The sequence below is a fragment of the Camponotus floridanus genome, unplaced genomic scaffold (genome assembly GCF_003227725.1).
Source record: "Camponotus floridanus strain SB8 unplaced genomic scaffold, Cflo_v7.5 scaffold378, whole genome shotgun sequence".
NCBI lineage: Eukaryota > Metazoa > Arthropoda > Insecta > Hymenoptera > Formicidae > Camponotus > Camponotus floridanus.
The window spans coordinates 14,192-30,217 of NW_020229523.1; the positions used below are offsets into that span (position 1 = coordinate 14,192).

General features: G+C 52.1%; 3 protein-coding genes across 3 annotated transcripts; all 3 read right to left on the reverse strand.

Annotated features, from left to right (window-relative positions):
- Window positions 1-1,023: 1,023 nt before the first annotated feature.
- On the reverse strand, window positions 1,024-2,968 carry LOC112638816. Its single transcript, XM_025411126.1, has 3 exons — window positions 2,721-2,968; window positions 2,436-2,575; window positions 1,024-2,270 (listed from the first exon to the last, which is right to left on the reverse strand). Exons 1-3 carry the CDS (start codon window positions 2,966-2,968, stop codon window positions 1,024-1,026), a joined length of 1,635 nt encoding a protein of 544 aa, XP_025266911.1.
- A 1,551-nt stretch (window positions 2,969-4,519) lies between these two features.
- On the reverse strand, window positions 4,520-5,779 carry LOC112638817. The gene has a single exon (XM_025411127.1). The coding sequence runs from the start codon at window positions 5,777-5,779 to the stop codon at window positions 4,520-4,522; it is 1,260 nt and encodes a 419-aa protein (XP_025266912.1).
- A 6,881-nt stretch (window positions 5,780-12,660) lies between these two features.
- On the reverse strand, window positions 12,661-15,154 carry LOC112638818. The gene is made up of 3 exons (XM_025411128.1): window positions 14,990-15,154; window positions 13,204-14,318; window positions 12,661-13,117 (listed from the first exon to the last, which is right to left on the reverse strand). The coding sequence occupies exons 1-3, from the start codon at window positions 15,152-15,154 to the stop codon at window positions 12,661-12,663; spliced, it is 1,737 nt and encodes a 578-aa protein (XP_025266913.1).
- Between the last annotated feature and the right edge of the window lie 872 nt (window positions 15,155-16,026).

The following is a 16,026-nucleotide window of genomic DNA, read 5'->3' on the forward strand; positions in this document are numbered from 1 at the left end:
CACAATATTTCATATACTTTCGATAAATATATGGGACCGCGCGTACTTTTTACGAGGCGTTTACGACGATATGGCGATAATGTCACATCTCTATTATACGATCATAATCTCAATTCAAAAATGCTGATGTTTATATTATTTATAAACCGAACATGTCCGTACGCAATACTGTTTATCAGCCGGGCATGTAATATAATATTACCATAAAACATCTAACACGCGCCGCCGCCGAAATCCCTCCGTCCCGCGTGACGTCATTCCCCCGCGCCTCCGTAATCCCCCGCGCGCCTCACCCCCCCTGAGAGGACCTGGGTTAGAACTCTCCTATATATCCTACTAGCAAATTCTCTCTTTCTCACGTGTTTCTCGCTATGTAAAATAACCGGTGAGGACCAATCGAAGTCATGATTAAAATCAACTTTATGTTTACGTTTACTTTATATAACGGAAAAATTGCTTTCATGCACTTTAATATTATTACGATGTTCTTTTATACGAGTGCATAAATGTCTTTTTGTTTGGCCGATATATGACTTATTGCAATTTTTGCAATCTAATTTGTAAACTACTTCCGTCCTGTTATTCATAGGCAGCTTATCTTTACCGCGTTTAATCAATACATTGAGTTTTTTAGGAACATTATACACCACATTTAGGCCTATGTTTTTAAAAACGTGATCAAATTCATCACTCAGGCCATCAACGAACGGCAAAGAAATGTACGAAGATGCCACTGCATTGTCACATTCATTATCAATATTAGCATTATCACGATGTTTCAAGAATTGTAGTCTTTTTTGCACATAACGGTTAATGATTTGGCTCGGAAAACAATTGTTGGAAAGAATCCGCCTAACAGTATCAATGTTCTTCGCATGAAATTGAGAATCAGCCAATAATATAGCGCGGTCAACAAGACTGTAAATGGTGTTCAATTTGTATTTCATCGGATGTTTAGAATGAAAATTAATAAATCTGTTAGAACAAGTGGGTTTCCTAAACCGATCGGTTAGAAGACAACCATCAGATCGAATAACAACCGTGTCGAGAAAGCTGAGAATCACATTCAATTTCATGCGTAAAAGCCAAGCGTTGATGATAATTATTAAAGGTCGATTTTATCATTTCCACTTTAGAGCGTGGAACAATGGTAAAAATATCATCAACATATCTGTAATAAACCGGCACATTGAAATCCAGCAGACTCAAACAATGTGTTTCCAAGTCATCCATCATGATATCGGCCAAAATAGGTGACAGAGGAGAACCCATAGGACTACCAAAAATCTGTTCGTAAAACTGTCCGTTGAATGTAAAACTAGTGGAGTCCAAAATCATTTCAATCACGTATAAAAACTGTGATAAGTTAAATTTCGTATTAGGCGCGATGTGATTCCAACGTTTAGTGACAGCACTCACAACCAAATCTTTAGGAATATTCGTGAACAATGCAGTGACATCAAGAGAAATCATTATTTCGTCATCTCTAATAATTTTGCCTTTTAAATAATTAGCAAACGTCCAACCATCCTTGATGTGAGATTTAGGTTCCAAGATCGAAATCTTCAATATGTCATGGATGTATTGCGCGACGTTGTATACGGGACTACCGATCGATGACACAATAATTCGCATTGGAAAACCAGACTTGTGAATTTTTGGTAAACCATAACACCGTGGTAAATTACCATTCGTAGAGTTCAATTTTTTATATGTAGACTCATTTATAAGATCATTGCTACGCCACGATTTTACCATAGTATTGATTTTATTAGTTAATTTTCTGATCGGATCCTTATTCAATTTCCTGTAGGTGGATTGATCATTCAGAAGTGCCTCCATTTTTTCCACATAATCAGTCTTATTCATCACCACAGTGACCTGACCCTTATCAGCCCTGGTGACAAACAGATCGTCGTTGTTGTGCAAGAATTGTTTGCAAAGAGAGAGGCTTCCTAGAACATATCTGTCTATACAGTTGACATGCCTTTTCTCACAAAGAAATCTATTGAGAGAATTAGCGACAGAATTTCTGGTACTTGCAATAACGGTAACAGGGATGCGGTTGTAATTGATTTCCAAGTTCTTCAAGGTCTCAAGAACAACGTTAACACGATCTTTCGCGTGAGACTGAAGTAACGGTAATCCAAAATTGTCACCAAGACTCAAAAGTTCAGACACTCGATCAGGAATGTTTTTATTACTAATGTTAATCAACCATCCGGTTTTGTCAATATTGTTAAAAGGATTCAAAGATGTGTCATACTTGGCTGTCAAATTTTTAAATTTTTTAATTAGATTAGATTTTAATCTGTTAGTGATTATTGAAAACTTACGTTCATTAAAATCAAAAAATTTTTTTAACAAATCACGCGGCACACATTCAAGACCACTTTCAATCCTTCCAACTTTAGCGCGCAAATATTTTAGATTACAATTAAGATCCTTAATTTCAAGATTCAATAATGTATAACGATATCTCGTCTTGGTTTTCTCAAAAATGCGATTAACGCGACTACAGAACTTGATGTTGATCTTTAACTTGCTAATGTGTGACGGAACTAAGTCATATCTCCTGCATCGAAGTAAGAAAATGAGTTGTTGATTGGCAGTGAAATGTATAAAGTATCAATTTATATAGTATTAATAGATCGTACTGAGGTATATGGAATGAAAGAATTGCGCGTTAGACGAAAAGAGATACGTACCTCGATTAAAACTCGTCCTCGTCGTCGTCGTAGTCGCTCGTGTGAGCGGAGCTCATTCCGTCGATCGGACTCAAACCGTGGTACCACATTTCTCCGAAGGAATCGTCGTCGTTGTAGATATGTGCGGTCTTACACATATGATCTTGGACGAGCGATTCCATACCGAACAATCTTCTCAAGCGAAATATGTCGGTAAACATGTTAGGTGCGCTCTTCTCCCATTTCTTGTAGGACGGTCGCTCGCACCACAGTAAATCCATGAATATGCGGCCTGCCTTTTTCTCTGCATCCAACGCTTATGGTGTATGCTTACGAACCCTTCGATCTCGACTTCCTCCTCGAACTGTAGAAATGTCGCGCGACCAACGATCGTCGCGTGTCTCTTCGAAGGAGAACGAAAGAATAAATAATGATGATAAAAGGGTACTCACGTTCCACGCTACCGCTATGCTGAGGATCGCGTTCATGAGTCTCTTGATGTATTTTATTTTCCAGGCGCACATTCGCGCCGCGAACATACATCCGTGAAACATTCTTTGCAATTTCAAAAATTCGTCATCCATCGTTCGCGCGAAAATAACGCTGAGAATGAATATTGAATGCACTGGGAACACTTAGAATACTGAGCGCGCGGAAATATAACGAGGTAATAAAATGATGCGCGATAAATTCTCGATTGCTCCGGAGGAAGTGCGGAAAATGTGTTTAACCGCGTACGCGCGATACGAGTTAACGTTTATACGCTAATTAATATTATTTTTCATAGTGTTAATATTATTTTTCTTAGTATTAATATTATTTTTTTAGTATTAATATTATTTTTTAGTATTAATATTATTTTTTCTTAGTATTAATATTATTTGTAGTATTAATATTATTTTTAGTATTAATATCATTATCTTTTTCTTATTATTAATATTATTTTTGTATATATTAATAATACTTTTTTCTATGTAGGCGATAAATCAATGCACGCGATAAAAATTAGTCGTCGATACGTCGACGAGAGTACGCGTAAAACTAATTTACGATGTGGGAAATGTATGAGGCGCGATAAATTAACCGCTAATAAGTCGATAAGAGTACGCGCAAAACTAATCTACGATGCGGAAAACGCGGGAGGCGCGCGAATCATCGCGCGACGCGTCTCTGTTCACATGTCGCGCAATTGATCGCGTCTCTCCAACCACCAGTTGTGCAGTTTGCACACGTTTTCCAAGGCGCAATTCTTCGAGTGATAGCCGCAGCGATAGACGCGAGTCGCGGCTAGCGTTCGAAGGGGTCCGATATTCTCGTAATCGGCGTCGATGGTCTCGATCGTCAGATTGAGCTGCTCCGCGACCTAACCTCTCCCGCGATGTCGGCCAGCTACTTCTTCTCGCAACCCTTGACGTAGATCGTCACCGCGGCGTTCGACACGAGATCCCTCGACGCGCGATATATCGCGTCGCGAACGATCTGCTTCGCGTGCCTATACTCCACGTGTCCGTCGGTCCAGTGAAATTCGTGGTGATTAAGAGTCAGCCAACAGGTCTGCGACTTCTCGCTCTTCGTCAACAGATTCCATGACATCGGTGCGCGGAAGACGTGATGCGTCAGATCTCTGCCGTTCGCGAGTATCGCCATCTCCTTCGTCACGAATCGCTCGTTGACGACGAAGCCCTGCAGATCGACGAAGATCGACGGGGCGATATCGCCCGTGACCGTCGTCGCGGTCATCGTCGCGAGAGACTGAAGTTTATCCGCGCGTCTCTCCCCGATATCTTCGCGATTTCGAGTTTCTTCTCTCTCCTCCCGTTCGACGCGCCGTCTTACAGGATCTTACGCACGACGTTCGTCAGCGGATTGTACTCCACCACGCGATCGTGAATGATTAGGCAGTACGCCGTGGTGTTAGAAGGAACGTTGTCTTTGCAGTCGAATTCTAGACGAACGTCCACAGTGGCGCTCTTAACCGCTTCGTTTTGGCGGGAACAATCTATCACCACGAGCGGGCCACAGTGTAGAAATTTGTTCATAGTCAGGAGCGTCTCGTCGCTCGCGGATCCGTAATACGTTCGTCGAAATCTCGCGTAGGCGTCGTACAGTACGGCGATTTTGTTCTTATCGAAGTCCAAATTCATATCGTCGTACGGATAGAAGTCGGAATTGAGATACAACTTTACGTTGGTCAGATTGCACGCGTCGAATCTGGAAGCGTCCTGCGACAGGACGTTCTTCCTTCCGGTCTGCAACGCGAAGATGACGTAACGCGGTTTCTCGAGTTGCATGGCCGCTTTTATGGCCCATGAGTGTTTGGTCGTGCTCTGCAGGAGCGGAAACTCGTAGAGATCCCACGAGCGAAAGGGCGCGCTCAGATATCTGCCGCTGTCCAACGTGCGCAACAGCGATAATTTGTTGACGTCATTCAGCACCACGTGCGGCACGCGCCACTGTATCTTCGCGAGCTCGACTCTCGGCTCGAATTCCTCGCGCGATATCAGACAATTGTTGTCGTTTCGCGCTCTTATCAGAATCAGCTCGTGACGCGCGTTGATGACGACACGCCTGTAATCTTCGCAGAAACCTAGCAGCGTGTCGAGAGGAACGCAGAAGTTGAAGTCGCCCGTCGACGCGACGCCGCTCGGTCCAGTCGTGAGATCCCATCCGGCGTTCTTCAAGATCTTGCCTCGTTCGGCCGTCAGCGAGGCGTAGTTCTTGATCGTGCTAGTTATTCCGACGTTGCGATTACGATCGATCTCCACGCCATCGAGCTCGAACATAAAGGCGACCCAATTGTTCGCGAGCCACGCTGGCGTCGAGGACACGGACGGCTCCTTAGAGGCCGAGGCAGGCTTACCCGATTCGCCGCTCGACGCGGGCGGCGGATTATTCTTCGTATGCAGTCTACCTTCGACGTAGAGAAAACTCTCGCACGGCAGCGTGTATAGGTCCTGCTGTTGTATGGGTATTCGTATCTCGTTGCTGTATCCGAAAGTGGTGTTGGCGTACGGATTGTACGTGTGACTCTCGATCTTCACGATGCGATCGTCGAAGACGGGTTCCCCGCCGATGCTCAGAATGTCCTTCATGTCGTCGGACTATCGCGCGCCTCTCGGTACGACGAAACCAATGGATCACAGAAAAGCGACGTTGGCGGCGGACAATCCCCCGACGCTCCTCTCTCTCGAGCGCGCGACTCGAGTTCCCGCGACGCGATCGCGGTCGCCGCCGCTGCCGCCGCGACGCGACGTCGCGACGCTAGATTCGCGCACGACGAGCATCGCCCCGTTCCCTCCCCCGTCCTCGCGTCTCGCCGCGCGCTCTCTATCGTCTGCGTCGCACGTGCAATCGAATCGAAATCTCCTCGTCGCGGAAATCGATCAATCGACCGTCCTGATCGACGACGCGCAGCGATACGTCGGTCACGAGTCGCGCGATGACCGGCAGATAAATGATCTGCCTCGGGATCTCCGACACTTTATATCCCGGCGAAACGTTCGGCGCGAATTCGCGTATCGCGTGAGCGGATCTCCCGTTCACGTACGCGCCCGTCGTCAGGTTGCACTCCACGCGAATCGTGTTAACCGCGATAATGCTCACGGGCTCGTCGGACGCGTACCATTTGTTCGGCCGCAATACGCGGGACTGGGAGAAACCTAATAACAATCCGATATTGTTCGGTTTGGTGAAATTAATTCGGTACGCGCATTTGATTTCGCTTCTCATATTACGTCGTTACCGCGTAGCGCGAGAACGCGATAGCCGCTCTCGTCCTCCGCGTCCTCGACGTCGTACAGATATTCGTCGTCGTCGCCGACGCCGTCGCTGGCGCCATCGTCGTCGTCTCTCCCTCCGATACTCGCGCTCGGCGGTCGTCGCCGTCTTCGAAGAATCGCGGCTCTCAGGTACGCGCTTATGTCGCGCAGCTCGTAGGATCCGATCAGGATCGCGATCGTCTCATCGTTGTCGTCGAAGTAAAATTTATTGTTCGAGGAATTCACGTTCGGAATCGTGTTGTAGGTCTCGAAATTGGTCAGGCCGAACTCGTAATCGTCGTCGCTCAGATCGAGAGGCGGAAAGTAACTCGCCGTGAGAATGTTACTTCTTCCGGTCAGCGTGAGAATCAGCGACATGACGACGCGCTCTATCGCCGTTAGAGACCGAAGGGCTTCCTCCTTCCTCCTCCCCAATCGACTCGTCGAAGGAAGCGCAGGCACAATTGTCCGCAGACGCTCTGATCGTACGTCTGCTGAGAGTCGCGATTGTACGCGATGCGCGTGTCGCGTCCGAGATAACGCGCGAGTTCTCGAGGCGGCCGAAGATTGCCGAAAGCGTCGAAGTAGACAGCGTCTTTTCCCCTTTTAGCGTACGCCACCCAATGCGTGCACGGCCCCGAGGCGTCGTCCAGGTTCACGATACCACTCTCGTCGCGACGAACTCGCGCCGGCAACGTGTCGCGCATGAACACACTTCTGAAGTGACGCACGCGAGCGCGCCTGGCCGCGCTATTCAACTGTTCTTTCGTCGTGACGTCGATCGGAGCTACGATGTCGTCTAACGCCCGCGAAGGCGCGACTTTTTTTTTTCTTCCTCCTAACCGTTCGTCCGCCTCGTCTCGCGATGCTTCTACCGCGCTTGTAAGGCGCGAGATACAAACCGCGGCCCTCCATCGCTCGATTGTATCGCTGCAGCTCCTCCAATTGTCGACGCGCGGCCTTACCGTCGTTCACCATCTTCACCACGCCGGCCGTTCCGCCGATCAGCGATCCGGGCGCTAAAGCTCCGAGCGCCGGCAACAGCGGCAGGAAGCCGCCGCGTTTCGCCGCGGGAAGAACCCGTCCTCTCGTCGTCCTCCTCTTCCTCGTCGAGGTCGTTCTTCTCTTGCCGCCGCCACCGCCGCTCTTTTTCGCGCCTATTCGCGCTCCAGCCATACCCATTCCTAGTTTCGTCTTCGCCTTCATAGCCGCCCATACGGCCGACGCCGCCACTCTCTCGCCGAGAGTCGAATCCCCGGCCTGGATACGCTCGAACGCTCTCGCTCCGAGCGCTCGATCCGCGACGTGCCGATCGGCGAGATCGTCGCTCCGCGAATAGGCGATGTCGTGCTCGCGGCTAGCCGCGTCCAGCGGATTGACGCCTCGATCGCCTCGCGCGAGCCGCTTCGCGAGACGAGTACCGGGACCGCAGAATTGATATCCTGGTATATGTAGCTCGAACGGAAGAGCATTTATAGTTCTATTGAGCAAACCGCTACCGCCGACGACTGCCGTCGCGGCGTCCTCGGCGTATCTCATACGCCTCGATCGTCGACGCGCTCATAGTCACGCCATTTCTCCCGGCACATGCCGCAGTCTTTGATGCACGGCGGTGGACCGTCGATGTGCATGTCTTGCCACGGCTGATTGTGATGCTTGTGACAGAGGCGATAACGCTGCACGTCCGGATCGTCCTTCAGATGTATAGGCAATCTCTCCCACAATCGATCGACGAAATCGCCGTACTTGTCCAGCAGAAGCTTCTTCGGAACATACTGCAACTGATCGACGTTGAGTCCGAGAATATCGGAATCGTTCACCAATAGAATAAACATGACGAAGCGTCGCGCGCGCGCGCGCGCGTAACTTTATCGCATCACCGTCGATCAGACACGCCTAACTGCGCGATCGTTTTTTCTCTCTATATATACGCTCGCGAGGGCGAATCCGCGCTCGTTGCGCGCGCGCGCGCGAGTCTGCGCACTGAGACGCAGATTCGCTCGCGACAACGAGGAAGAATCGCGAGAGGAGAGAGAGAAAAAAACGATGCGTTTCGTGCGTCAACCGATTGCGATAAGAGTGTCCAACGTCGACGGTAAGACGCGCTCGATGAACGAGGAACCGCGAAAACACGGTAATCTGTTACCGACCGCGATTCACAGCGTAATCTGCGGTCCCTCTAATTGCGGTAAAACGACGTGCTGATAAGCCTTCTGGAGAGCCCGCACGGCGTGCGATTCGAGAACGTGTACGTTTACTCGAAATCATTGCATCAGTCTAAATATCGATATCTGGAGAAATTGTTGAAACCTATGCGGGATATCGGTTACTTCACGTATTCGAACAACGCCGACGTCATCCCGCCTAGCGAGGCGTTGCCGAACTCGATATTCGTGTTCGACGACGTGGCCTGCGACAAATAGGACGTCGTGAGAGAGTACTTCGCCATGGGGCGTCACGCGAAGGTCGATTGCTTCTATCTGTGCCAATCGTACGCTAAGATACCCAAACATCTGATACGCGACAACGCGAATCTATTGATACTCTTTAAGCAGGATAGTACTAATCTGAAACATGTGCACAGCGATCACGTGAACACCGATATGTCGTACGAGGATTTTCACACGCTGTGTCGCGCGTGTTGGAAATACCGATACGGTTTTCTAGTGATCGACAAAGATAGCGCGCTGCGCAACGATAGATACAGGTGAGGGTTCAACGATTACGCCGTGCCGTAGAGCGTCGTCGTCGTCGCCGAGGATGAGTCAGTCTTCTCGAGACGGCGGCGATCGTAGAGCGGAGAGAGAGATAAGAGAAGGCGAGACGCCGAGGGACGACGTGCGATGACGGACGTCGACAGACGCGAGAGAACCGCGATAGAAATAGCGAGAACGCGCGCGTCGATTCGCAGGAAGCACAGAGCGTTGAAGACCGGAAAAATGGAGAGCGATAGCGCTCTGGAGACGCGTTTCAAACCGATCGTCGAACCGCTGCGACGCATCGCCGAGCGCGTCGGAGACGATTCCGCGCAAGGCGCGAGCGCGAGAGAGAAGGAACCGGCGAAGAGCGAGATCGACGAGACGTTCGCGCGAGGCGTCAAGAGAATGGAGGCGCTGGGGGAGGAGGAGGACGACGAGGAAGAGGCCGAGGAGAGCGTGTTACCGCCGCCGTCCGCGAAAGGATTCAAAGCTAAGCGATTTCGCCGATCTGAACGCGACGACTTCCACGCTCGTGGGAGCGTTGGACGCGTCTCCCGCGCAGCAGCGCGAATTCGCGAGCGGAGACCTCTTTGCGCAGCCGCCCGTCGAGGAGACGTTCGAGACGAGCGACGACGTCTTCTTCGGATCGCCGACGACGCTCGAAACGTCTGTGAGACGGTCTCTGCAGACTCCTGGAGGACGAGACATCTTGCGCGATCAATTGGGCCCGTTGGCGCGAAAGTACGTGGGCGCTCTTCTCAGTGGCGGCGCGCCGAGCGATTTCGATCACGTTTACGAAGTCTACTTCGCCGACGCCGGAACTATGCTCGGAAACAAGCGATTCGATGTAGGCGCCGACGACGCGATATTCGTGGACGGAGTCAGATACGCCGCTACTCCCGGTCTGTACGAATTGATCTTCAAGAGAATTCCCGACGATTTCAAGTACACTGAGAGAGATAAAGCCGCGTACAGGAGCATACTTCTGCAAACTAACGCTCACAGGCGCGAGCACAATATTCGCATGCCCGTACTGGGAAACAAGGGATACAAGTACAAGCACGTCATAGCTCCGATCCTGCGGACGGACAGTCCGAGGAAGAGAATCGGCAGGGGTCGCGTGCCGCGGGCTATGCGCGCGACCCGCGACACCGTGGACTACGTTCACTGGGACGATCCGAACGAATTGGTGGATCGTCTTCGATTGCTGGACGCTTCTCGTCAAGCAGGCAACAACGCTCACGACAACGAGATCCTGTCGATAATCGAGGAGCTCCGCGAGGCGGGCGAGATACTTTGAGACGATCGCGGCGACGCGCGCGCGCGCGCCTCATTCGACGACGCGATGTTCGCGAGCAAGTTCGGAGTGTCGATGCGGAGAAGACGCGGTCACGACGCGACGAGCGCTAGATTGCGCGCGAGCGTGAAATCTCTGCGAAATTACGTGCGCGATAACGCGCTGTGCCTGACCGTCTCCGATGTCTCTCCCTCCGCGTCGCATTACGACGCGCGGTGTCTCAAGATACGAGTGGCCTGGCCGACCAACAACGACGACGCGACGAACAAGAGTTACATCGAAAGCGTTATACACGCGGTGAGAGCGAACGTGGCGAATAATCACCAGCTTACCGCGAGCGTGAGAATGCGAGTGGAAAACAACGCGGCCTCGATGGCGAATAAAATCGTCGCTCTGAGCAAGAAGATCGACGCTCTCGAGAGCGCCGCGACCGAAAGATCGAGCGCTCTGGAAGTCGACGTTACGCAGATTCGCGCGAGGGAGAGCACTCTCGAGAATCGGTTGCAAACGCTGGAGAATCTGCAGGAGCTCGCTGCGACGAGGATCGAGATCGTCGAGGCGGAAAGATCGGCCTCGCGCGCGGTCGCCGACAAGCGGCTGGGCGATCTGGAGAGCTCCGTCGAGACGAATCGGGCGAACGAGGACGCGTCGGGCAAACTGTTGCGCGAACTGGGAACCTCCGTCGCGCGGCTCGAGGAGATCGACGAGAAAACGGAGAAGCGAGTGCGTGCTTTGGAGAGATCTCTGTCGCACGTGAACAACGTAGCGGCGAACAACGAGAGAAATCGCGTTGAGCGGTCACGACAGAACGCTGCAGGAGTTGACGGCGAAAGCGCTGACTTCCAATGCGAAATTGCTAGAACTGGACGCCGAGGTGGCGCGTTTGAGGAAAGACGCGAACGAACTCGCGAGGAGAACGGCCGCGACGACGACGACGGCGGTGAAGGCGGCGGCTGCGGCTGCGATTCCTAAGACGATCGATCCGAATAAGGTAGTCAACTGAGCGCTAAAACTCCTGACAAGCAACAATCAAAGAGAGGGTAGAAAAAAATGGAGACGGCGAGATGAGCGTCGGGAAACGGAGACTCGTGAACGAGCTGCACACGCCAGCGAGAAAGAACTTCCCCCGCCACCGTGTCGCGGTGCGCGGATACGACGATCTGTGGCAAGCGGACGTCGTCGAGATGCGCCCTTACGCCGGACGGAACAAAGGCCACAATTACATACTCACCGTCATCGACGCTCTGAGCAAGTACGCGTGGGCGGTACCACTCAAGAGAAAGAGCGGCGACGAGGTCACTCGAGCCCTATCGAGCGTGACGCGCGCTTCCGGACGTCGCCCGAGAAATCTTCAGACCGACAAAGGAAAGGAATTCTACAACGCCGAGGTGCGAAGATTCGTAGATAGACACGGAATCAATCACTACTCGACGTATTCGGTGCTGAAAGCATCCATCGTCGAGCGTTTCAATCGTACGCTCAAGAACTCGATGTGGAAGTACTTCACGCTGAACGGAACGTACAAGTGGCTCGACGCGCTGCCGCGTCTAATATCCGAGTACAACGCTCGCAAGCATCGAATCATCGGGATGCGTCCGATCGACGTTACGCCCATTTGAGCGTCGAGACTCCTGTCGACGGTGTACAGCCACCCGAAGATCGCCGTTTCGGAAAAATTTCGACCGAACGATTCCGTGCGCGTGAGCAAGTACAGGACGCTGTTCGAGAAGGGATACACGCCGAATTGGACCGCGGAGATCTTCCGCGTAGCCGAGTTGCGAAGGACGAATCCCGCGACGTATCTGTTGAAGGATTCGCGCGGCGAGCCGATAGCCGGAGGATTACACGAGTTGCAGCGAGTCTCCGATCCCGACGTGTATCTCGTAGAGAGAGTGCTGCACCGAAAGAGCGACGCGGTTCTTGTGAAGTGGCTGGGAATGGACAGGTCGCATAATTCGTGGATCGGCAAAGCCGACATATTGTGACGAATATACGTATATTTTCGCGTGATATTACAGACGAAAAGATACATCGCGCGTATTGTAACGCGTCGCAACGAATATATATATTTGTAATATTAAAGATAAGGAAATACATCGCGCGTATTGTAACGCGTCGCAACGAACATATATATTGTATAACATTAAAGATAATAAAATACATTACGCATATCTATAAAAATACGTCGCATCGCGCTTAAGATCTATCAGCGCCTCTCCTCACAGAGGTATCCTGTAGTGCCCCCACGGCAGAGTGTCGGTCGAATCCGGCACGACGTAGCGCTTATCGTCGTACGGACTGAGCGCGACCTTCGACTCGCGCATGGTATACACCTCGTGTAACTTGGATCTCAGGCACGACTGCTCGCAAGTCATCTCGATCTCGCGTCTCAGACAGCGCTCGTAATCGTCGAACGTCAGCGTTCTCGCGACGACGCTGCTCCTTACACCCTTGCTCTTCTTAGTGACGCCCCTACTCTCGACTCGCAACGTGTACATCTTCGCTCTGAGTCCGACGAACTCGAGCATGAGAGCGCCGTTGTTCTCGTTCTTCATCAGACCGAGAACCTTCTTATTCGCGCGCGGCACGCCGTAGGGATTGTCGACGGCGTAATCGTTCGTGTCGAATCTATCGATGTTGCGCTTCATTCGCTCGTACGTGTCCTCGCACTCTAAGCTATAAATAAGACTGTCCGTGTCGGTGTACAATATCTTACACTTATCGCTTAGAGCGGCTACATGTATTCGTAGTGATACGCGTACAGACGAATCTTGGATATATCGAGATTGGACATGCCTACGTAGATCGGTTTGTCGATCTTCGCCTCCAATTTGCGCAATTCCACGGCCATGAGATTCTCCGAGAATACGCTTCTGTGAAAATTCGGCTTGGAGATGAGCGCCTCGGCTCCGAATCGATCGTCCCATCGAGTCGCGAGTCGAATGTCCACGCGATTGCGCACGTTCTCCATAGTCTTGCCGAAGAGGGCGTTGTTCATAAACTTGTACAGATTCTTCTCGAAATCGTTACTCGCGTTAGTGCGTAAGCGCGTGTTAAGTTCCACGTATCCGCGTAACCACGGCGACTGCGTGAAGCGCAGCGCGCGATGAATCTTCGTCAGACGCAGACCGTGACGAACGCACTGCTGCAGATTGCGATAGTGCGTGACGTATCGGCGCTTATCGTACAGCGTGGCTAGGAGGTTGCTCTGCCGCTTCCCCAGCGGCTTATCGCGCGTGGGACAAAACGGTAGATCGGCGTGGGCGTTGTGCGCGTCGACCTGATAATCGAGATCGACCTCGAGAATGTAGCCGACGGTCGAGTCCTTCGTCACGGACATCACGTCGAGACTCTCGAGATCGTCGACCCACTCGAATCGCTCGTATGGCAACGGCTGACACATCGCCCAACCGTACAGATTGTTGATATCTAGATACATCAGATAGATCGACGGTCGCGACGGATCGTACGCGCTCATGTACTTGTTGTTAGCGCGAGCGTATCTGTTGGAGCACTGACTCAGACCGCCGCGTATTCCGCGTTCCACGAACATCATCATATCGATATCGGTGAGCAGCTCGAAACGGACCCCCGTGTACTTAAGCATCGCGTCCCACGTGTATCCCGGCAGCGTGAAGTAGTACGCGGGATCTAAACCGTAACTCTCCAAACAAGCGGCGCGAAAATTTTCGAACACGTCCGCGAGCAGAAGAACGTCGGTCTTCAGATAGATATCGCTGTACTCGCCCAGATTTTCGACGCTAAATCGCTTCCAGACGCGCGTCGCGTGCGCGTAATCGCTCTCCGATACGATATCGCCGGTCAGAGAACTGTAGAAGGACTCGCGCGGCGACGCGTCTCCCGCAATCTCTCGACGCTGTCGACGTACTCGTACGGAAACACGCCCTTGCGCATGAGAAGCCGAAAGTCGTCGTCCGAGAGGTCGCGAAACTTGCCTCGCGCGATCGTCAGTTTGCTCTCGTCGAGATACGACACCAGCTTATCGAGACCGGCGCCTAAAAACTTGAACGAGTCTACGAATCGTAATCTGGAACGCGGCGTTTCCCCCGTCTCCCTCCACCGCGGTATCTCGAACGGTCTCCGAGAAAGCTATGTACGATTCCTTCGTCACCGGCAACAACTCGACGCTGCCGGGATACGCGTTAGCCACATCCTTGATAATGAAGTGCGCGTCGTAACCCGATAGATTGTGAAAGAATACGGGTATGACGTAGGGGTCCTTGTAATTCAAATTACACGCGGAATGCGCCGGACCTCTGAAACGGCCGGTCAAATGACAGTGATCGCGCACGCGAGCGTCGTCGACCTCGAACGGTCTCTCGCATGCGTAACAGTGCAACACGCTCGCGAACATAGCGCTCTTCCTCCCGCATGGTCGCGTCCTCTTCTCTCCCTACGGCGAATCATCGTCCTCTCTCTCTCCTCCCCGCGGGGCCTTATCCACAGCGTCTCGCCTCGCGAATCCATCGGCAGCGAAAACCCGCGACGCGTCCCGGTCACCCGCGTATCTCCGGCGTCGAATCTCACCGCTCTTTCGCTACACACCAGGACCGTCTCGATCCACAGCTCCTCGCGCGCGTCTCGAAGACCGATCGCCCGCCTCGTCGAATAGGTCGCGACGCTCCACGCGATCCTCTCCTTCAACACTCGAACGTAGCGATCGATCGGCGGATCGACGCGCTCCTCGCTCATGACAATTCGCGCCTCAAGCGTATCAAATCGACGCCGCAAAACATGTTTCGGCGGAACGGGTACTCGCGACCGCTGTCCTCGCGATCGTAGGTGTATCGCAGAGATCTACCCGCGTTCCTCGGGCGGGAGAATCCTGCAGCGCGCGACTGGCCATAAGTATCGTTCTTCCGGTTGGGGATAATCGAACGAGTGGTATTTCCACTCGCCGTCACACATATAACCCTTCGGATCCTGACGACCCTTCGTATACTTCGCTCTAAACCACCTGTCTAGATCATAATTGTAAGAATAGGCTCTGCGACTGTCGGCCAGAGCCGTCTCGACCCACAACTCCTCGCGCCGACTGTGCGTTTGAACAGCTCTTCTCAGATGATACGTCGCGACGTTCCATCGCGCGCTCTCCTTCAACTCGACGTCGTCGTCGCTTATCGGGCGCGTCAACTCCTTTTCCTTATCCGCCGCCCTACCGTCGACGGTAGAGACGACTCTGGCGGAACTTGCGCCGCTCATACGCGCGCCTCGTCGTTCGCGAACCTATCTTCCCGAGAAACGATCGGATAGACCGATCGCGACCATCCGCGAGGCGTGTGCGCGCCTCGAAACGACCGTCGCGTCTTTATACTCGCTCGTTCGAGCGATGACGACGACGTCGCGCAAGCGGGAAAAAATTTCTCCACGGTCGCGCGGTTTTCGCCTTCGGAAACGACGAATCCGTCGAAATACCGCATTCGACCGGATTCGGCGCGCGTTATCGCGCGCGTCTCTCGCCGCTGCGCGTCCGAGAGAAAGGAACGACGACGGAAGCGTCGCCGCGAATATCCCTCTCGTCTTAGCGCGACACGCTCGAGAGGAAGGAACGGCGGCGGAAGCGT